At 39.4% G+C, this 23,677-nt stretch overlaps 2 protein-coding genes and 1 non-coding gene across 4 annotated transcripts in view; 2 read left to right on the plus strand and 1 right to left on the minus strand.

Annotated features, from left to right (window-relative positions):
- The first annotated feature begins 4,556 nt into the window (after positions 1–4,556).
- On the plus strand, positions 4,557–17,739 carry LOC137407399 (brain tumor protein-like). Of its 2 annotated transcripts, none has more exons than XM_068094046.1 (15): positions 4,557–4,781; positions 5,050–5,215; positions 5,313–5,498; positions 5,771–5,877; positions 6,309–6,442; positions 6,550–6,676; positions 7,429–7,653; positions 9,473–9,629; positions 12,081–12,191; positions 13,281–13,472; positions 14,505–14,690; positions 14,900–15,054; positions 15,197–15,356; positions 15,455–15,582; positions 16,092–17,739. In XM_068094046.1, exons 1-15 carry the CDS (start codon positions 4,563–4,565, stop codon positions 16,299–16,301), a joined length of 2,463 nt encoding a protein of 820 aa, XP_067950147.1. In that variant the 5' UTR covers positions 4,557–4,562; the 3' UTR covers positions 16,302–17,739. The 2 variants fall into 2 exon arrangements, with proteins under 2 accessions (XP_067950147.1, XP_067950148.1); XM_068094047.1 differs by having other exon boundaries at positions 5,316–5,498.
- Positions 17,740–18,088: 349 nt separating this feature from the next.
- The window catches only part of LOC137405943 (dynein axonemal heavy chain 2-like), a 52,229-nt gene continuing 46,640 nt past the window's right edge, over positions 18,089–23,677 (minus strand). The window contains exons 75-80 of the mRNA XM_068092419.1: positions 22,559–22,750; positions 21,861–21,977; positions 21,419–21,724; positions 19,944–20,039; positions 18,755–18,905; positions 18,089–18,511 (exon numbers count right to left, since the gene is read on the minus strand). Of these exons, the coding sequence (XP_067948520.1) occupies positions 18,357–18,511; positions 18,755–18,905; positions 19,944–20,039; positions 21,419–21,724; positions 21,861–21,977; positions 22,559–22,750 (1,017 nt within the window). The 3' untranslated portion in view covers positions 18,089–18,356. The remainder of the gene's footprint in view (positions 18,512–18,754; positions 18,906–19,943; positions 20,040–21,418; positions 21,725–21,860; positions 21,978–22,558; positions 22,751–23,677) is intronic.
- Positions 20,193–20,266, plus strand: Trnan-guu (transfer RNA asparagine (anticodon GUU)). Its single transcript has one exon. It is a non-coding gene; the product is annotated as a tRNA-Asn (tRNA).

The following is a 23,677-nucleotide window of genomic DNA, read 5'->3' on the forward strand; positions in this document are numbered from 1 at the left end:
AAATCCGCTCGAAATGAAATGTTACATTTTATCCGAGGGCGAGTTATCCGAGTTGGACTGTACTTAGCCGCGGAAAATTCCTAAAAAGTTGGGGCGGCTCAGCCGGCCAGCCGCCCCAGGGAATACGGGCCTGGCAACTCTCATTACGTCTCATTGTTTATAAGCTGATTTTTAATACCCTGGCAACGCCAGCTAGCACAGCTAGTTTATATAAATGATATATAAACGAAGATATTCTAACTTGTAATGGCTACATGAAGTCCACTCCTATAACATAGAGATGCTCATGAAATATTTCAAACAAATCTTCTAGCAATTCATTCTAGTAAACTCAAAGTTCTTATTATTTTTCATGAAACCAAAGTATTTATGTATTTCATTGTGTTCATCACTTGTTTCTTCTATTTGATCAAATTTAGCGATGCAGATATAACTAATAATATAGCAATGCAGATATAACAAATAATATAGCAATGCAGATATAACAAATAATATAGCGATGCAGATATAACAAATAATTTAGCGATGCAGATATAACAAATAATATAGCGATGCAGATATAACAAATAATTTAGCGATGCAGATATAACAAATAATATAGCGATGCAGATATAACAAATAATATAGCGATGCAGATATAACAAATAATATAGCGATGCAGATATAACAAATAATATAGCGATGCAGATATAACAAATAATATAGCGATGCAGACATAACAAATAATATAGCGATGCAGATATAACAAACAATATAGCAATGCAGATATAACAAATAATATAGCAATGCAGATACAACAAATAATATAGCGATGCAGATAACAAAGTATATAGCGGTAGTGATTGGCTGTCGTGGATGGCTTGATCTAGATTTTCCTTGAAGATAATTGCTGCGGGACTAGTATTTCATCATTTCAGCAACCGAATCGTATAATCAGAACGTCATGCCGCAGACTATTCGTCGATGTAAACACGGATAGGTTTGAGGTAGTGTGAGTGTTGTTATTACAAGCGATCACTGAAGTGTCGAAGGACTAACGCCTACATACTGCCATCTGTGATATAGCGTGAACCAGACCAGACTCAAGCGAGCTTCTAATAGCCGATGGCTCACAAATGTTAAACTTTGCACAGTTTTTAGCAAGTTTATGTAAAAACTGGCTGCAGTTTAAACTAGAAGCAGTTTGGGCCCTATATAGTTGCACTAAAACGGTATGTACCTATGTAGAAATTGTCTATTTGCATGTAAACAGACACTAGGTATGTTGATTGGCTGGAAAGTTCATCTGTCTTTTCTAGCTATTCATATAGATACATTTTTTTCCAATACACTGTATTGCATACCCTTACATGGTAAAGCATGCCCTTATATGGTAAAACATGCCCTTATATGGTAAAACATGCCCTTATATGGTAAAGCATGCCCTTATATTGTAAAGCATGCTAGTAGATCAGTTTAGCTCCATAGCTCTTTGTAAAGGCTGAACGAGATATTTTCAACAATTTTTAAACGATGTGTTAGACATGTTAGTGTCTAACATGTAGAGACATGTTAGACACTAAAAGTCAACTAAGCTGGGAAGACTTACAAAATATATTTCTATGGTAATTTATGAGCATCTGTCCATTACAGCTGATAATAAAACAGTCCCTGTAGTTCTCTTGCTATACGGAAGAATTGAAACAGTGTTTTTTCCCAGTTTCAGTTTTTCACTTTGGGGAACTTTTTAACAAATGTTAGATGAAATAATAAAGAGTAAGGGAAGACAATTGAGTTTCTGTAGTTAGTTGAGTTTATACTTCAATAGCGCTTCAAAAAATGGCTTTGCTAACCAACCATGCATTCTATAGACCTACCTCCATGTTTGGCGTCTTGGGAATGGTAGTGGGATGCACCCTCTGCCTCATAGGCATGCCTCATAGACTAGTGTCAGCAATACCGTAAGTTCTATTACTTCTACGATTGAACAGTTGTCCACATAGCTATACCGGTATGTCTGATGTCTTTAGCTGAATACTTTAGTAGGTGATGACCTTGACCTAAAACACTCTCATTCCAACATCACATATACAGTCATTTCAGGAGGCAAACCTTCATTTACAAACAAGATTAAGTCCGATGTGTCTGTTAGGATATAACTACACACTGTATAACTGTAATGAGTTGTCTTCTCATCTCCTATAATTACTCGTAATCAAGTACAATAGAGAGGTTATTTTTTTCGTACTTACCCCACAAATACTACAAATATATTAGATTATATCTCCTACTGAAAGAGCCACCTACTGAAAGAGCCAAAAATAGAATCTCACAAGGGGATGCAACTTTAGTTTCTGGTATACAACAGCTTTGTTAACATTGCACATCACTATTTGACCCAAAAGCATAAACTCAACTTGATATTATTAACGAGACGCTCAACCACACTCCTATAACCGTTTAAGATAAATGCTAATTTTATAGGTGTAAGAAGAAGGTGTAGATTGTAGAAGCCAAAGCTGAACATTTGGTCAGCTTTCTGGTGTGTGAAATCACAATACCTATTAATGCCTTAGCAGCTTTGTGCTATAATTATCATATATTATGTGGCTTTTTCGTAGATTAGAATGGCTATTATTTATAGGCAAGTTGCTTTCATTGTATAAAGTTATAGATTTTGAGGGTGTTGCTAATAACAAATAGTGCTGCCACTAGGAAATGTAACGCAAGCACGCCATAGAGAAGGTAGGTAAATTGGCAAGTGTTTGCAAGAAGTAGTGTAGCTCGTACCGCATGTTTGTACATGTAAAATATGCGAATTAGCAAGAAGTGCTCTTGTTTCTAACAGATTTTTTAGATGCTTAGTGATATTTTAACATTTTGCCTCGTTTGAAAATCTATCCAAATAAGTACTGTATTCATAAGAATGTTCTACTACAGGAGCTGTGTAAGTTTTAGGACATTGAATTGCTGTGCTGATCAATTTTTCCACCGATAGAGGGAGATAAATAGACCTAGGCTTATACACAATCATCTTTATTTAAGTTTGTGCGCATTAGTTTTAATGGAAATTGGATGTAATAATTATTGCTTCTGGTTTATCATCACCCATGCGAATGACTGGAAAATGGTAATTAATACGGGAGTTGTTTTCTCTTTAAATTTCTAAAAGACGCAATGATATTAATGCGCATGCGGTGAACTTCAGTCTGAAAAGAGCCGTTCAAGCGAAGGTCGTATTGATGAAATATTGATAATTGGCATTGCCTAGGTAAGTCGTTCTGATGCATCCTGGCACATAACGAGACGTGATTTTGAAGACAGCCGGAATCATAAACGCGTCCACGATATTTTGCTTGTGGCAGCCTTCTAACAATTGAGAGCTCTGGTTATGCTAGCGCCGTCTCCCGGCTACTTTTCATCCGCAACGCTTGTTCACGGCGGCATACCAGTTGATATTTATTACGTTATTACTGCATGACATGAAACGCAGCGAGCTGTTATTTAACTGTGCTAACTCTGTAATAATGATAATATGGCCATGAGATATTGAGTGGCAGTATTCGCGGAAAAGTAAGTTACCCTAGTTGTAATTCGAAGGCTCTGGAATAATGTAATAAGTTTTGCAATCAGAATTTATTCCTCTACTGCCATCGACTAACAATCGGTGTCATATTATATTGTATATTAAAGTTTTGTTTGTCTGTACAAATGCATCACTAGCTTCACACGATGTGTGCATTATACTTCCATCGTAGCGGGACTGGTTTATCAATATATGCACCCCTTGACGAGGTTGTATTCAACGGAGCTGTTTTGTGGAAATTTACATTTATGCATATAGTAGTTGACAGATTTATTTAGACAGCCTTGTAAGCTACACTAAAACTGCCCAAGGTTTTACTTTTTATAGGTTGTATCTTCAGATTATTTTGAATAGTGAGGGACACAAACCATTTAACGATTCGTTGTGGGCTCTTTTTGACTCAATATTTGCACATTATTTTTTGTCTCAATGTTACCGGAGCATATTTTTGTCATATAGGTTTGTTTATACTTTGAAAACAGGTAAGCAAGCTTCTTCAGATTTCTCATGACGGGTTTGTGAATCATTCGTTAAAGCACAGTAGATTTTTCTACTATTATGGAATCATTAATCCTTAACTTAATCAGGGTTTTAGAAGTATTAGGTCAGCTTAGAATGCTAAGTAGCTAATATCATTTCAGAACGAGAATTGATTAAAATTTAGCTATTATTGCCATAAAGAAATGTTATTCTGGTGTTCAGTCTCGGATTTATCATTTGCGGCTATTAATGCTTGCTCTAGGCCTTAAGATCTGAATATTTACTCTCAATTTGAAGCGTTGAGAACATATTGTTCGCCTTGATAATTTGGCTGGTAACGTATCTAATTTGTAATGTCAATGGTGTATTTTTTTATTTCTGACATGTTTTGACCTATTTTCTTTCATTTGGCTTACATTGAGGTGAGCTTTGGGGTAACTTTCACTGATGTTGAGTGTACAGATGGCAGCAGAAACGCTGGTTTTGTTTGACAGAATATCTCAAGAACAAATTCGGGATGAATGGAAGCAGTGGTTCTTCCCCAAATTACACAAGTACAAATCCGAGCTCTTTATGTGGTACAGACTCACATCACAGTGGCGCCGACTCAAACCATTGCAACTCTACAAGCGGGGTAGACCTAAGCAGTGGCACCTCAAGCAGTACAGAGGGCCTCCTCAGCACAACTCTTTCAACTAAATGTAATGTTTGCTTCGACACTTACACTTTTCCCAAGGTTTGTCTATAGACAATTGCTAGATTTTTCTTCTAAAATAAAATAAATAAAAATGCCCTGCAATGATTTCAGTTGCGCAAGTTGTCAAGATTTATAGGAGTTATTGAAGCGACTGAAATCGGTAATCTCATGCATGATTGTTAATTGTTGGGATTATCCTGATTAAGAAAGGGATTAAGTGGCTGCTTAGTGTCACTAGTTTGGTTTATGCTCATCGCTTAAGCGCTCTATCGTCAGTTGCAACGCTAGTTATGGTGGCTGTATGCAGGTCTTGGAATGTTTCCATACCTTTTGCCAAGTCTGCTTGGAGAAACAGTCTGTGGTGAACCAGACGATCCAGTGTCCTGACTGCCAGTTTGTGTCGAGCATACCGAGTGGTGGGCTGTCGTGTCTTCCTGCCGACTATGCCATAAATGCCGTGCTAGAGCCTCGCGGTAAGGATAGCTAGACCATATACAAGTATTGTGTATTTCTATCGTTTGCATTGTGCTGAATCATGGAACCTTCTAAATGAGGCACGGCATGTTGCAGTAGGTGACAGTGCGCTGGTCAATTGCACTGGCTGTAAGAGTCGTGACACCGGAGCCATCGCTAGCTGCCATGATTGTGCCAACTATCTCTGTCCCAACTGCGTAACTGCCCACAAGTTCATGCACTGTTTTGAGGGCCACCGGGTGCAGACGTTAGAACACCTGGAAAATAGTGAATCCGAGGATGGTGAGTGTCCTGACATGTTGGTATAACTGAGTCTCTCACCCGTCTTGCTAAACCTCTCGCCAATCTACCAGCAGATGTCACAGACTCATTTATCATGATAAACTGGCCTCTTATTTACAGCATGATGCATTAAACCTGCGCTTTTGGTCAATTAGCGAAGTTGTTACTATTGTTAGCTTCTTGGATGTTCTTGTCATTTTTCATCAAGTCACACGAAGTAGTTTTATGGTAGACCCAATTAAATTGTCGAGACTGGATATTGTTATTCACAGGCCTTGGTAAAGCGGTGTACTGTGAGGAACACAAGGTGAAAGCCCTCAAGACCTTCTGCAAAGATTGTGATGTGCCTCTGTGTGAGCTCTGTGAAAGTGTGCACAAGGTGAGCCCTTCGACACAAAGCTATCTGACTTCTCAAATATTTATGCTAATTTTATAATGAGATTTTATGGTTATGTGAAATTAATAGCGTAGGTTTCAAAGAGACTATAACCGGGTGCTTAGAAGTTAGCAACAACACTGACAAGCTCAAGGCATGGTAGTCACAACTGCTCACCAAAATTTGATTGTTTAGTAACAAGTTCGACTTCATCCTCATACTTTTTCATGTTTCGGTTGCAGCACCTTTCAAACTAGCAAACGTGTTTATAGTCGCTACAATATGCGGTATGGAGATGTCTTAAAGACTGGGCTGCTCATCGAGGTGGTGGAGGCAAGGCATAAGTAACCTTGACCTTGTAGACCGAGTCCTTTTTGTTATTTTTATTGGCTGCTTGTCATGTCTGCTCAAGACTTGTTCCGTTTTTCTCGCAGTTGCACAACACAGAACTACTTGCGGAGTGCAGCCCTGGCCTGCTCGATGAGATGCGGCATATGGTTGGCTCGGCCAAGGTGAAGGCCAACCACATTCGTAGTTCCAAAAAGGGAGTGGAGCACTCCTCCAACAGGTAGCGGATTCTTAGTTTAGTGGTTAGTTGGCTCATCAATGGCGCTTATGATAATCAGCGCACCGAAAGTAGTCGGAGAATCACTAAATATGCTGTTTGTTTCTCAGACTGGTGGTGCAGTTTGAGAGAGCCCAGGCCGAAGTGAAGGAAACCTTTGCCTTTTACAAGACGGCTCTCGAGGACCGACAGGAGGAAATACTCAAGGAACTCGAATCTACCTACAAGACCAAACAAGTAAGTCTCGCCACTCGAGGGGTTAGTGTAGAGCCAGTTGCGCTCATGTAGGTTAGACTGCCTCAACTTGTGCATACTGTTTTAGTAAATTACTTAATGGGTGTAAACTTGTATAAAATTTAAGCTTTCTGTAACTGTAACGATGACCCAAAGGCGACAGTGTCAACGACCTCATTTCCTCGCATTCATTCATCTATCCCATTATGAAGGCTTTCAGTTAGTTGAGCAGCAGTTACAGCTACAGCCGCTCATCACTTCATTGTAACACGTGATGTGCCCCGTAAACATGTCGAGTAAACATGTCGAGTAAACATGTCGAGTAAACATGTCGAGTAAACATGTCGAGTAAACATGTCGAGTAAACATGTCGAGTAAACATGTCGAGTAAACATGTCGAGTAAACATGTCGAGTAAACATGTCGAGTAAACATGTCGAGTAAACATGTCGAGTAAACATGTCGAGTAAACATGTCGAGTAAACATGTCGAGTAAACATGTCGAGTAAACATGTCGAGTAAACTAGAGTTTCATATCCCTCTTCATCTCCCAGCCATGCCAGTATTTCATACATGATTGCCTTTGAGCATACACCTCATACTCACTCACTCATGCACCGCTAAGCTTTTTAATTTCTCTTCAGTAGTTGACTTGAGCCGGTGTTAATCAGCCATAACTCTTGCTTATGTACATGAAAGCTTTACTGCGTTTATCACTCACCGGTATTACTAAAAGGGGCTCTATTTTGTTACCAGGTGACACTGCGTGGCCAGGTAGCGAGCATGCAATCCTATATCGACCGTCTGTACATGGGGTGCGAGTTCATTGACAAACTCATCAAACACGCTCCAGCAACTGAAGCCCTGAGCCAGAAAAAGCTCGTCAGTTCCCGGGTCAAGGAGCTGTTGGCCTTCCAACCGGATGACAGCAATGCCTTATCATCTGGCAGGTCTGACCTCGAGTTTGTCTCCAACTTTCAGGTATGCGTTGGTTTAGCTAACAGGACATGGAGAGTATTGAACAGGCAATTGAATGGGAGGGATGGCAGGTCTTTAGGCGGAGATTAAGGAACTTCCAAGGTGCTGCAGTTGATTGCAACACCTTGGAAGTGATAATTAGTAGTTGAAGGAAAATGAAGTTTCAAGTTATAAGAACATGCTGCCGGCCTTCTTCAAATCAGATATGAACAAAATTATTTGGAAACCTCGACTGTTTTCAACAGAATATCTGGTTTTGTACGAAGATACCGCAAGAAATAAGATTGTCTGAACGTGTAATGGTTTAAAGAGACCCGAGTGTGAGATAAAACTGGTTCATTTTACATGGGAGTCTGGACGGAGTCCGTAGTCGTCATTCTGAATTGTTAATCGTACAGCTATCTGCTTTTTATAACAGTATCACTGCATAGCTATTAGTAATCTCCATAAAACTTATTCTTGGGTCTGTAGCATTTCTAATACAGTGGCACCTCATAGCTGGTGTGTAACGTTGCTAAATACAGTGGCACCTTATAGCTGGTGTCTAGCGTTGCTAAATACAGTGGTACCTTATAGCTGGTGTCTAGCGTCGCTAAATACAGTGGCACCTTATAGCTGGTGTCTAGCGTCGCTAAATACAGTGGTATCTTATAGCTGGTGTCTAGCGTCGCTAAATACAGTGGTATCTTATAGCTGGTGTCTAGCGTCGCTAAATACAGTGGCACCTTATAGCTGGTGTCTAGCGTCGCTAAATACAGTGGTACCTTATAGCTGGTGTCTAGCGTCGCTAAATACAGTGGCACCTTATAGCTGGCGTCTAGCGTTGCTAAATACAGTGGCACCTTAAAGCTGGTGTCTAGCGTTGCTAAATACAGTGGCACTCTATAGCTGGTGTCTAGCATTGCTAAATACAGTGGCACCTTAAAGCTGGTGTCTAGCGTTGCTAAATACAGTGGCACTCTATAGCTGGTGTCTAGCGTTGCTAAATACAGTGGCACTCTATAGCTGGTGTCTAGCGTCGCTAAATACAGTGGCACTCTATAGCTGGTGTCTAGCGTCGCTAAATACAGTGGCACCTTATAGCTGGTGTCTAGCGTCGCTAAATACAGTGGCACCTTATAGCTGGTGTCTAGCGTTGCTAAATACAGTGGTACCTTATAGCTGGTGTCTAGCATTGCTAAATACAGTGGCACTCTATAGCTGGTGTCTAGCGTCGCTAAATACAGTGGCACTCTATAGCTGGTGTCTAGCGTCGCTAAATACAGTGGCACCTTATAGCTGGTGTCTAGCGTCGCTAATTACAGTGGCACCTTATAGCTGGTGTCTAGCGTTGCTAAATACAGTGGTACCTTATAGCTGGTGTCTAGCGTTGCTAAATACAGTGGCACTCCATATCTGGTGTCTAGCGTTGCTAAATACAGTGGCACTCTATAGCTGGTATTTTCTGTGACTTTTCTATCAGTTAATTTTACTTAGTTTTGGTTTTATGGTCTAATTTATGTTATTGTGCTGTAGCTTGCTTTATTAGTTAGCGTAGCAAATATGTCCAGTAATAATATGTATGTAATTTGAGGATGGGCCATGGAGTTATACCTCCTAAACGGTTTCACTCCCGTCATACAGCTAGAGTTTAGGTTGTCTCATCAGCACTGAAACTCTTGGTGTTTGGTATGCGGTGCTGTCAATATGAAACTTTTTAGTACAGAAACATACCATAAAATGATTCATCTAAGTGTCTCAGTACATTACCCGGCACTTGTCAGGGTACATTGCTCGCTGATCTAGTATACCCTCATGATGCTGATTACTAGATGTATTGCAGGCGATACAGGTGGGGGTGAAAAACACATTTGGTTATGTGAGGCATGCCAGCAGTGAGGGATCGGCAAAACCACAGCCGATAGCTCGACCAATCCACTACAGCGTTCCTCTCACTCGCAGTGTGTCTAAGACATTGAACAACTCGCTGGACAATATAGGTATGGGTCCTCCTCAGCTCATCCGAACTGTTTCAGCTTGATTTGAGATATGCTAACGAGTATATGCTTTTCACAATTGTCTTAGCTTTCGTGTGCTCTTGATGACTTCTCTTTTGGTCGATTTCTTTTTTGCGTGTTGTGGATGACTTCTTTCTCGTGTGTTGTGGATGACATCTTTCTCTCGCGTGTTGTGGCAGACTTTTATTTCTCGCGGGTTGTGGCCGACTTTTATTTCTCGCGTGTTGTGGCTGACATCTTTCTCTCGCGTGTTGTGGCCGACATCTTTCTCCCGCGTGTTGTGGCCGACATCTTTCTCCCGCGTGTTGTGGCCGACTTTTATTTCTCGCGGGTTGTGGCCGACTTTTATTTCTCACGGGTTGTGGCTGACTTTTATTTCTCGCGTGTTGTGGCTGACATCTTTCTCTCGCGGGTTGTGGCCGCCATCTTTCTCTCGCATGTTGTGGCTGACTTATAGTGTGTGTTTTTCTAGCTAGTGTTTTCTATGCATATTAGCTGGAACAAAAGTCTTTACATTTGAAATTCTGTTTTTGTATCGCAGTTGCAAACAAATTAACGCAGGTTTTGAAACGAATTTTAAACTAAATCTAACGCCTTATAAGAATATTTTTCCAATCTCAAACGGCTTTGTCATGTTGAGGTTTGACTGTAGTTGTATGGTATGGCGGTCATGTGATAATCCTAAACTGTTTAGACAGACTTGATCTTGATCTGACTGATCTTGATAGTTTAGAGATTTTATTCATATCAACTGCGATAAGATAAGCTTATTAAATTGGCCAGTATTCTGTTCCTCAATTTTATTATTTACAGTGTGTTAAAACTAAGTGACTAGGAGAGTACTTCACACCTGTGATTAGTACCTGATTACATTAAATTCAGCATTTAAGCAATAGCCAATATGCTTATAGATATAACAGCCACTGGTGGTAGAGGAGGACTTGTGACATATGCATTCCTACTTAGCAAGTGGTCATGCATTAGCTCTATCAATTGCGTAAGGCTTAATCCCTGACAGGCTTTAATACCGCTCTAGTGGACACCTACCAGTGACAACTTTCATTGCGGTCCAGATCGCAATTACGACAAGTGTAATGCATATGCATTGATCACATGCTGATCCTTAACGCCGTAGCGATCGCAAGCCGTAATCCTTAAACCTGTCAGGCTTAAACCTGAAATTCTTCTTTAAATTGCTTTGTGAAAATGTGATTTTTGGCAAGGCCAAAGCCAGCAGATGCTATCTTTTATGGAAATCCAGTCGTGTATCACCTTGTAAGTCAAAAAGTTCTCTCTGAACCACTTAGTGTGTCTGTGGATTACAAAAAGGTTTTGCAGTACATTCGAATAAGTTGCTTCAAGAGCTTATTGTAATTGGTACCATTACACAGCGTTGAATTATTTAAAAATACGTGCTTTTGGAAATACTTGGTCTAAAATAGGAACGAGTGAGTGTCTAAACATTATTTCTATTATTTTGCTACGACTAAGATATTTCACCTATTAATGAATTGAGCATGTTAAGAATGTGTTAAGAATCGACATGGCTTGAACGATTCACATATATACACCCTGTATAGAAATCTGGTTGGAGCGTAGCGTAACTCATGGTAGATACGAGTTGTTTAACTGATCATAAAAAATGATTTTGGCTACATTTAATATCTTAGTTTATAAGAAACTTTTATTGCGCCTATTGGTCGGTCGAGTGCCCATTGCCATGCGGAATACGTTTCATTAACAACAGCTTGGTGCTGCTGATCGACAGCAGGCCATCGTTAATTAAAACTGGCTGTTGGAATATTCAGCCATCGTATATAGTTTTTGGTTCTGACAACGTAGGACAGCATTGCCACCGGTAACCAGAATGTAGGGCAGCGTCGTGTAGCAAGGATCATGGTTGTTCTTATCTCAGCATTGCTGAACTAAATGACCTTTAGTTCGTTTTTTGGTTAGTTTTGACGGCTTGTGGTAATCAGAAAACGGAATTAGGGCTTTAAAGTAATAACCTACTCTTCCATCTCTATTAATATAAGGTTTTTTTGTTAATACGAGGTTTTCTGTTTGTCAAAGGTTGTTTTTAGAACTGTATTCATGTTTTCAACTCTAACAACTGAAGACGATTTTGAAGGGCAGTGGTTGGGTTTAGCAATGCAGATCTGAAATAGTAACTTGACAGAATGGTTGGAAGTCGGAGGAGGAAGTATTATATAGTAGTAACTCATTCCAATCAATGTTGGTATCTTACAGCTCCAGTTTGTATAATCAAGGGCAGCGGTAAATTTGGGCCAAACTGTTGGTGATTATTTCACTACAGTTCTCAACATCTTACCTGGCACTTGATCAATTAATCTAGACATGTGTCTGTTTGTTTCCTTTTGTATACCTTTTGTATACCTAATGACTTGTCTAGCTCTAAGTTTTGTTGGCTAGTTTCAGGCAAGTTTGGCGGCAGCAACACCTCACTCAGTTCGCTCAATGGTTTCTCTTTCAACTCGACAGCTGAGACGACAGCGGCTGCAGCTTATGAGGCATGGCCAACAAGTACGTCCTATCAGTTCATTGGTTTGCTTTACTGTCGTGTCTCTCCTTTACCGGCAATAACTAATAGGTGAAGGCCATATGTGCTGCCTTCATTGTCGGGTTTTTACATCGCCTGACGTATGGAGACAACAGCTTCTTCAGTTATAATTGAGCCTTGCATTTAATGTATTGCACTTACGCTAGTAATAAAAAACTTCAAGTTTTAGGAAGAAATCGTTCGAGTAACAATTTCATTACGATTGAAATTATTGGTGGAGTTATATACGCGTGTGATTTGACATGTAGAAGTTATCAACACTGATATTCCAATGAAATTCACAGTTTAACAGCTGCACAATAACATGAACTAGTGATGTATCCCATGAAGGCTTCTCTAGGGATCTGCTGTAAGGCTAGCAGGAAAATGAGATTTCAATGAGTCTAAGAATGTGACAAGTGAATCTTGAACAGTCTATTAGAATCTGGAATTTGAAAGTTAGCCTAAGATCTTACATATTTTGTGTTTTTTATTAATTCGCATGATTTGGTATTCAATAAGAAAGTAATCACTCATAAGCGAGTCAGTTTCATTTATAATATCCGGCTAAAATAATTATAAGGAAGTTCCATTTACCTTCTGCTTCCTGTTGACAAATGCAAAACTAGCAACTCCTTACAAGAATCTCTATCGGAGTAGGATTGTTTTCTTAGAGTGGGCAGCGTTTCAACAAGCTGCATTAAATCTGGGACACTTTATGGGATGGTTTTAAATTAAATCTCGGGTTTTTAACCCGTGATGGTTTTAAATTAAATTGTGCTTTAAAAATTTGATTGTATTTGTCAAATGAAAGCCGGTGTTGTTTTTAGTTGACAGTATGGCTTATCGTTTATGTAATCTTATAACTCGGACAAATATAGCATTTCTGTTAGTTGCAAATGCCCACCATATTTTATGCATAGTTACAAGACGAACCACTGACATTACAAAAAATGAAGGTTTGCCGTTTGGTATCGCGGCTAACCTCGGGCCTACTGATGTTTGGTAGCGAGGCTAACCTCGGACTTACATTCCCAAAGGCAGATCTGACAATCCATTTATTTTGTTTCCAGCACTGGACACCAACAGCCAGCGATCGATCACAACAGCCCCGGAGTTGTTTCCCTTGACTGTTGGCATCGGCACCCCAGAGATAACCGATGGTATGAATAGACTTGGTGCCAATTTCTACCCACCCAAGTCACAAATAAAGCGCCAGAAAATGATCTACCATTGCAAATTTGGAGAATTTGGAGTTCTGGAAGGTATGAGCAGAGTATTTACCCTCGTGTTGATAGAGCTGTGGCTCGTGTAGTGTGCTATGCACTTTTTGTAGGTGTACTTCTAGTTGGACCTACTGTAAACGCATTTAACTTATACGTAATACTCTGTAAGTCGTGTCGGCACTGCCACCTTGGCATTTCCCAACGTGATAGTTATTTGTGTCTTTGGCGTAATCCATCAAGGGGTTATTTTTGCTAGGCTCTTTGTTGTGGTTAATAACCACGGCTTCAGTTATAAACAAATTATTAATTGGGTCGTCAACGTACTGTGTACTAATAATGTACTGTGTACTAATCATGAATTATTGGTTTAGAGGAAGGAGGGCCTGAGGAAGTGTTTGGGTTATTAGGTATTTCTCTCAATCTGGTTATAAAGGGATAGTAGGAGTATCAAATCCCGGTGGTTCATCTTAGCAAACAGTTTTCCCCTCTTGATTTCCTGTAGGTGCTCGAAATATCAGGGTTCAGGAAGGGATTCCAATCCCAATGATTGTAACTTTCGGGACAACTCCCAAAATTTAGAATGTTGATGCCAGTGTGTGTTGTATGTGGTAATAAAGCATGATAGCACTAAACTATATGCAAATATTGAGTCTTCCTTTTGTAGTCCTAATCGACTGATTTGTGCCTATAACATAGTTTGGAAGCTAGTATTACTAGCGTTTACTTTGAAATGAAACGCATGGTGTTAAATGTATATATAATGCTTCGCATAAACTGCCAACTGTTGACAGCTTAAAATGTTTGACTCGCCGCAAAGAAAAACATTTGTAGATTTTTAAATATTTCAAAGATCTTCCCACCCCAAAAAGCTGTTCGTTGCAGAGTATGTATAAACTATCATACCTCCTTCTATAGTCTGTTTGCGTTGTGTCCATATATTTTGGTTTTGGCGCAACATGTCAGCCTCGGAAAGCTTCAGTTTTGTTCCCGAGATGTACAGCACTCTCAGTAACTGACTGTGTCCAATTTTCAACTACACCGTTTAACCGCAATGGATGATGCGTTTTGTAGGGCAATTCACAGAGCCTAGTGGCGTCGCTGTTAACGCTCAGAATGACATCATAGTAGCCGACACTAACAATCATAGGATTCAGATATTTGACAAGGAGGGCAGGTTCAAGTTTCAGTTTGGAGAGTGTGGGAAGAGGGATGGTCAGTTGCTGTACCCCAATAGGGTGGCTGTTGTCAAGCAGACGGGTAGGTATATTTAGACCATCCTAGAATAGTGGTGTGGTACTCAATGTGTTTAAAACTGTATTTTAATCTTTCTTGGCACTCCTTTTCTGTACATCTTGTTAACGGATGTGTTCCTTTTACCAAAGCATATCATTTTCCACTATCTTCGCTAATTTTCTCCTTCATATTTTGGCTCATATTTTGGCTCATATTTAATAGAATGGTTTCAGGTGACATAGTGGTAACTGAGAGGAGTCCCACCCATCAGGTCCAAATATTCAATCAGTACGGGCAGTTTGTTAGAAAGTTTGGGGCTAACGTCTTGCAGCACCCGAGGGGCGTCACGGTGGACCACATGGGTCGCATCATCATTGTAGAGTGCAAGGTGGGTAGCGTTACTTGTAATGATGAACCCAAATCTGGTTGTGGACTTCGTGAAACATTTTCAGTTTGGTTTGCCCTTTGTGTAACCCATCGGCTGAGCATTTTGAATGTGTGTGTTTAGCTGACAGACGGCGTTATTGCAGGTAATGCGGGTGATAATATTTGACCTCTTCGGCAACATGCTACAAAAGTTCAGTTGCTCGAAACACCTGGAGTTTCCTAACGGCGTCGTAGTCAATGACCAGGAAGAAATCTTTATCAGCGATAACCGGGCTCACTGCGTCAAGGTCTTCAACTATCAAGGTATGACGATGTACGATGCAGCTGTGCTCGGATGACCGTGCTGTTCGATTCAGGCTTGTTTATGTCGTCTTGTTTAACGAGTTACATTTGTTGAGTAGGGCTATTCACAAGGCAGATCGGAGGGGAGGGCATCAGTAACTATCCCATTGGAGTGGGTATCAACAGCGCCGGGGACATCCTCATTGCTGACAATCATAACAACTTCAACTTGACCGTCTTCAACCAGGTAAGTTGTACCGAATCATTCTTACAGCTGCTAGCTTATCCTCTTACAAATCCCCGCGCTCTGACCTATGATCATTTCTACCTACACGATAGTATGTACATTTTTGTATGTACATATGTACGTTTCTTGACTTGGCAAGTAATTCACAACATAATGTCCAAAGTCTCAACTTCTCAACTTGAATAATATCCAATAGCCTTGTTCCTTATTTGGATTTAAAAATTACGGAACAACGACAAACTAATCCAAGTGGTAGTGATGAGAAAAGACAAACGAAAAGTATTCGATTTGCAAACAAATCCTCGACATACGGTACAAATATCATATATCAGTACAAATATCATATATCAAACCGCTGCATCAAGGTTTGACAGAATCTCTCTAACTGGTGTTATAATTTAATTTACTCTCAAATCTAATGCCTTGTTAACTGACTGACCAGCATAATCTCACCTTGGATTTATTCATTAGTTTTAAATTACATTTCCTAGCACCCCTTTTCTGTTCAGGATGGACAAATACAAAATGCCCTGGAGAGCAAGGTGAAGCACGCGCAGTGCTTTGACGTAGCTCTCTTAGATGATAACTCCATCGTGCTGGCGAGCAAGGATTACAGGCTATACATATATCGTTATGCTCAAGGATCGCACGTCCCTGTCTCCCCTCTCCCCTACAGCATGCCTGAGGGCTTTCCTTCTCTCATGGAGTCCTTTCGTTAGAAGGGTGTTAATCCCGTCTTAGTCGGTGCTTTTAGATAGCATCTACCCGCTTTCTTGTTAAGGACCTTGTTTAGCCTGTCTTTTTAACTTTTAAATATCGCCAGTAGGTGATTGGCCGTTTGTTGCTTTTTATTAACTTGTTAACTGGGTAAAGCGGTAACTATCGCTTTGTCTTACATGTACTCTATCTCTCACCTCTAGGTATTTGTTAAGCTGTTTTAACTCTGTGCCGCATGCATGTTTCGCATTCAGTTCATTTCTTGCTCTTGCAGGATTTTATAGTCGACCGTATAGTCGGCTTTTTAGCTAAGAATTGTGCCAGTGCCATATGTTGGCTAATCTTTGTAATATCTTTTGTTTTGACCATTTTGTGAAGGTTTTTCGCAATGCCATGTGGTACCCTTATTTTCATAGACCTTTCTCATATCAACTGTGCTTCCTTTATACTCTGTTTGGGATCAGTGTTCAATCAAACATTAACCAGATTATCCGCTCATGCATGTTGGCCAACTTTAATCACTAGTGATTCCCCTGATTGTTGATTTTCAGCCTTAGCTAGGAGACGAAAACGAGTAGACGTTTTTATCTATTTTATATTATATGGCCTGGCTGTGCAAGTACGGTTTACATATTTGATAGTTGACCTTTGACATTTCTTACTGTGCATGATTTTGATAGTCTTATAGTTATACAGGCATGTCAATTGCTTTTGTTACCTGGTTTAGTTTGCACTCGGTGACTCGCGGATGCTTGTCCGAGCTTGAACAAGGCTGTGTTCATTTTGCTTCCTATTAACTTTATATAGTATTTTAAAATTGCCAAAAATAACTTTTGATTTTGTAGTTGATAATTTGTCAATTTGTTGACAATCACTAGTTTTTAAACAGCTTTGAAAGTCTAGTTCGTATCATCTTACTGTTCATTTTTGTGTTTTTTCCGTTTTGTTTACCAAGTTATGATTGCTTTCCGGATGGGCCTGGGTTGTCTGCGTGCATATTTGCATAATTGTTTATTATTTACGCTTAACATTCCTTTTGGTCGTATCTTTACCTGTTATTAACGCTGTTGACACTTTGAGCCTTGAAACAAACCTGACATTTTGTTACAATACTTTGTTCACTGTTAGTTGTTCTATAACTGCTAGTTTTATTCAGTCCTACGCCACTGCGCGCTTGTAGATGTTCGAGATTTTGTTGTTTTCACTTTGAATATTGCTTGCAGTGGCAAAGCTTTCAGTTTGCTTTGTTTATGACTATTGTAGGGCGAGGCACTTTTAGATCTCTGTTGCGTTAATGGTTTCATTATTACCACTATTACTTAGTAAAATGTTATACTGTTTCAATGTTTGCTGTTTTAAATACTTTTATTGATTTTCATCTTTTTGTGTACTTTCATTGTCTCATACTGTTACGTTTTTAATGAAATAAATTAGCTGAAAAAGAAATCGCACTCTTCAGTTATCCGTTGTCTATATGCCATCTGTTGTATCACGAAACCCAAATCTATTAAGCTCTGGTCTTGTATTTATGATATAATAATAATATTACGGTGCCTTTACGGAATCAAAAGGTGAGTCATGCAATATAGTATTGGAAGCCACACATTGTATCCCTCTTTAAAAAATGCTCCCAACTTGAATATTTTTAGCCATGTTGGTGTTTTCATTGAGGTAGATTGATCCACTGTTTTTTTCATTCCAATTTTTATGATTTAAATGTCATCGAGGGGATGATTTCTGCACGCAAATGTAAGTCTCACAATTATGATGAGGAAAGGTGCAGTTGATTCATAATATAACTTTAATATTTTAAATATTGACAAAAACAAAACCATCACTGGACGGAATAAAATAAATCAAAACTATTAACAATTGTATAACTTTGAAAAAACAGATAAAAAAGACGGAAACATATCCGCAGTAACCTAACTCTGTTGATAATAAATACAGGCATGTGTAGCATCTTGCAAAGCAACTGATTAACGCTCAAGGGAGTTGAGCAATGTAATTCATTTGATATGAATTCAACACTCTATATGCAACCAAGTCAAGTTGGACTAGCTGTCAAGGCTCATAAGAAGGGCGGTTCCACGCTTTGTCCAATGGTCAGCTGCCATATCCCCAGCCTTAAGATCTACAGCTACAATGAAGGAGGCGCGTCCACTGCCACCCGCTCTATTAGGGTAGTAGTAGCAAGGACAGGCGTAGATACCTACAAAATAGTGCATAGCCTGAAATGATGGTAATACAAGACTTGATATAGATTCCAAGGCTATCTGCATGTCTGTTAAATTATGTTTATCCCTTTGATGACACGTGGATCCTTTTACCACAAATGATTCCACTGAAATCAAAAAACAGGGGAATTGGTTAAGTTTGGAAATACTGATTATCCAATAAGGTTAGAGCATCAAGAGCCTGGGTTCATATAGTAAGGAGGGCGTGAGCTACGCACCCTTCTGCACCCTTCTCTTGTTCTCTACCGGCTTAAAGTGAATAGTCGGGATCGGGCAAACAAGTTGCATCGGTTCCGCTTCTACAAGACACGCCCCCTTCTTGTCCCAACCAGCGCCTTGCAGAAAGAGGCCCTTGATGTAAACTCCATCCTGAAAAACAAGCATTGGCTACACACACGAAGCGACTGTCAGAGACATACTACAGTATGTCTGAGATAAGGAACGAATGACTCGTGCGACAGACATGGTGTTGTGGCGATGTTAGTTTTGTTTCTCTTAAGCTTACTATAGTAAAATGATACAGCCGCTAACAGAAATTGAGTATAGACCCAGTTGGCGCTACCGCTTCAAAACGACTAGATATCTACCTAGTTTACAATCGTGGATAAACATTTTTACATTTGTCCCTCTGTTTATGATGAGCTAGAGATTTTTCACAAAAACCAGTCGAAGGTTCGTTATCACATATTTATTAAAATATGATATATTGCAAACATCGTTGCCTTTAAATAACTTTTACATGACATTTGGAGATTCAATCGGAACACATTTACGAATAGGCCATTTGAATGACACTTGCATATATGGCGATGTAATTATACATGGATGTAAGTCTGTCGTCTAGCACCTGCAGTAACTGTTAATATTACTCTTTAAGCAAGTCCAATCAGGCGCTTAAATCATGTGACACCGTATACTCATAAAACACACAACAGCTTTATACACAAAAATTTAAAAAATTTAATTTTGTATGAAACCCAATTTAAACAAATTTTGATATGGGCAAAATCAAGCATTTAACTTTAAATTTAATTTTAAATAATAAAATATATACGGTAACTAGTAAAGAATATTCTTTAAACTATTCTAATTTTCAGGCGAAGCTGAACGAATATTGTCTATATAAAAACTAAAACCTTGGTGTGCTATCGAGTATCTACCGTGAAGAGTACATGAATAAAACAGTTTGACAGGAGTTACCTCTCCATGGTAAGGGGTGTTACCAAAAGTAGGGGCCATAACATCTCGGCTCATGTTAGACTGGAGACACAAAACCCACATAATTATGTCAAACGTATGAATTATCGTTGAAAGTTATGATAATATGCGTATACATGCAGGTCAAAGTTAGACATATGTCATGTCTGTCATCAACAGGTTGCGGTACAGCTGGATGTTGAAGCCTACCTTCGGAGGTCCCATGATGTTATTATCATCAACTGTGAGAACAGCGAATTCCCAGCTCAATGAATCAACAGACACGTTGTTCTGTCGTGCGGATGTCTACAAAAGGAAACAATTGAGACGTCATCAAAAAACTGCGTATTCGTCAGTTTGCAAGGTCACGCTTGATTGGAACAAATGAATCATATGGTATGAGATAACGGTATTCACTATATAGACTTATCATAAATTAATAACAGAGCTCTTCATGTTGTCTCTGTGGCGCAATCGGTTAGCGCGTTCGGCTGTTAACCGAAAGGTTGGTGGTTCAAGCCCACCCAGGGACGATGTTTTTTCACAACTCAATATTGCGAATTTTTTTTATAGATTTTTGAGATTACTAGTATCTAAGCAATAGGAATTAAATCAACCGGATTTTATAAATTTGTGTGCAATTCTCGGTAAGTTGAATATATTTACGAGATGCTAAGAACATCAGGCACCAAGGATTAGGCTGTAAAAGTCAGTGCAACGTTTAATGGACTGTGGATGAGCACGATGACCAGTACTTGAGCAGATAGAACAAAGAGTTTACCTGGCGCTGTAAAAAATGTTTGGGTTAATGAGAGTTTTACTAATTGAATTCAAATACTGTTCGACACAACACGACAAACTTGCATTTCAAATAGATAAAGTGATAATGGGTTTTCCTGGAAACAAACATAGAACACTGGCTAAAAATATCAGCTTCAGATCAATGTAATTGGAACCATCATCATTAGTTATCATTAGAATTAGTAAACATCTCGTCCTCTCCGCTAGACATTATCGAAATGTAGTAAAACAGTCTGAGAGGAAACAGTCACACCCTCATAGACATCTCAGACCTTGCTAGCTGTCCAATATCAACGACCATCCACACGTCGAGTTATTAATATAGGTAAACTACCGTTTCCAAGTACACCATGGCTCCCATTAATGCAATACAATGACTACTGATACACCTGCCACGGCAGTTTACGATTTAATTTTCAAGAATTGCTGCAACTCGTTGACAAACTTTACAATGATTCTCAAGAAATCGTTTAATTATTAAAGAGCTTAGGCTATTAATAGCAGACCAAGTTTGGAGCAGCTCATTATGTAAAGTATAAAGGATTCCCTCGTTAGTGACTAGCATCAGATCCGATTTAACACGTTTCTAGTTTTGTACCCAGTGAACATATAGAGACAAGTTCTGTACCCAGTGAACATATAGGGACAAGTTCTGTACCCAGTGAACATATAGGGACAAGTTCTGTACCCAGTGAACATATAGAGACAAGTTCTGTACCCAGTGAACATATAGAGACAAGTTCTGTACCCAGTGAACATATAGAGACATTGGCTGGCTCATTTTTCAATAAATCACTTTAAATTATTAAACAATCAGTTTGAATTACTCGTGTTTAGAAGCTTCAAATCTGGTCACAGCAAACAGCGCGTATCCACAGTTATACCTGCAAAATGGCTGTCAGAAATCCGGTAGGAAAGGTAAAGCCCGACATCCAGAATATAATAGGAGGGTGAGCGGTGGTCGCCCATTTCTCCAGCTGGTCCATTCTGCTGACTAAATCTCTGGTCCACGAAGCAAGAGGTTTCATAGATGGATAGGCTTGAGACCAAGATGGCGGCACTCTCGCGTCATACAGACACGTGAATATATCTTCAAGCTCTGAAGACATGACGACCAGACCTTGGATACCCTTTTCAAGGTCATGAAGGGACTGACGGATTTCATTCAAAAGAGCGTTGTAGCGTTCAATCTGAAATGAGACACAATTACGTTGAGTCACATGCTGACAAGCTGTCCGTTTTTCTGTTTTACGATACATCCGGAGTTGGTGACTATACTTCAGTACTAACCAACGGAACTCAGGCTAATAAAAAATAGCAACAAACCTCCTGCAACAGCACGACGTTGATAGGCGAAGGATCTACCGAGAGAATCTTCACTGTCGTCTCATAGTCTATATTCTCTGGCAGCTGGCTGGTAATGTTGGCAGCGAGCTCGAGCACCTGTTCATATGGTAACACACCAAAACTTTGACTTATTTACAATACATACGAACAAAGCTATAGTCTCGCATGCCTGTACCTAGCTCAGTGAGCCGCAGACATGTATGGAAAGTAAACAACAAGCAGACGGTTTCCGAATCAGTCTCCGAGATGTTTACCGATTTATATAAACAGACTTTAAAAAGAATTCTAAGAAATTCGTTTTAAATGTGACTTGAAGAAGAGACAAGAATTTATTTCTGCTCAAATGAAAACAACTTAGCTAAAAAAGGAGGGAATGCTTGTAAGCCGTTTATATTCCACGAGGTAGGGCTGGTATAAGATAGTTATTTGCAGTTCACCTTGTAAGAAAATTCCCTAGTTTAAACAAAAAACATATGGAATCCAAAGATTACACATTTTTATTTGTCAAAAAGTTGAGTCCCTATTTGTTAAGCCTTCTACTATTTACAGGTATTCATATTGTGGAATAAAATTTATCATAAGTTATGACAAATCACGAAATCCTTTGGTTTCTGAAATGTTTTAAAATCTATCACTTCAGCAGCTCGGAGACAGAGAATAAGTAAGCGCAAGCAAACCTTCTCTTCACGATTATCAGATGATGAACTGGCGCCGGCGGCTGCCTGCAGGGACAGAAGAGTCTCAAACATCCTACGAGTTTCTTGAATCTGTGAGGTAATGTCTGCATTAGGATGCTGTCCAAAGGCTTCTGGGTGGTCCATTCCCGGCAGCATAGACACATACTCTTTATATGCGGTCAGCGGACCATCCTGACAAAGTAACACAACAAACAGTGACTTTGTGAGGCAGCTATTTTCGCATCACAAATATACGACAAATTTTATGTAAGACGAGCTTTAACATTACACGATGCAAGATGACGTTAACACCTTGAGTGAACCTACCCAAGTTATGAATTTCAGTGAGCTCTATTGTAAAATGATGGAGTCAGATATTCCCACTAGTCTTTACCTGCTTTATGCAACATGCAGCCAGAGTTAATTTGGAATGAACCTGCGCAAAACTTAAGTAGATTTTATCCGAAAGTTTCAGTATTTTCCTATCGTTTGCGATTGATTTTGATTGAGGTGATCTGACTGCTATGATATTTCACAACTGAAATGGACAAAAGTTGATGGTGGTTAAAACGCTCCGATCAAATGAAAGTGTGACTATGACGTCTTTGGTTGCAAAGACCTGATATCAACTATAGCAACGAGAACAACTAGCGATCTTATTTCCTACATAATGTTCTCCTGAGCGAATCAAATCAGAAAATTGAATCTTTGAATGAAAAAGACTGTCTTGATAAAATAATATATTATATCAACTAATTTGCATAAGTACACTGATTCTTCCTTTTGATTGGCTATCTATACCTCCGAGTATAACATGACGATGAAGCAATCTGCAGCTGATGTCTTATCATGGAAGTATCTAATTCTTTTGGACACTTTTAACTTTTACACCGTTAAAAACCGATCTCTCACGAGATCAGTGCAGATATAACCCACCCCTCTATTCAGATGGTTTTAGACTATCCTATGCTAGTTCAATGATAACACAACTCCGCTCTTCTAACAATCACTTACAAAATACTTTTTTGACACGATATACCACCGATGAGACTGAAGTGAGAATTTCTAATCTAAGGACCACCAAGAAAGGGTACATTATCTAGGTCAGCAAATATGTTG

This window comes from Watersipora subatra, chromosome 10 (assembly GCF_963576615.1).
Source record: "Watersipora subatra chromosome 10, tzWatSuba1.1, whole genome shotgun sequence".
NCBI classification, from domain to species: Eukaryota; Metazoa; Bryozoa; class Gymnolaemata; order Cheilostomatida; family Watersiporidae; genus Watersipora; species Watersipora subatra.

Coding starts and splice junctions, on each gene's coding strand:
- LOC137407399 (XM_068094046.1), top strand. CDS start 4,563: ATGAATGGAAGCAGTGGTTCTTCCCCAAATTACACAAGTACAAATCCG. Junction 6,677..7,428: donor CTACCTACAAGACCAAACAA/GTAAGTCTCGCC, acceptor TTTTGTTACCAG/GTGACACTGCGTGGCCAGGT. Junction 14,691..14,899: donor GGCTGTTGTCAAGCAGACGG/GTAGGTATATTT, acceptor GAATGGTTTCAG/GTGACATAGTGGTAACTGAG.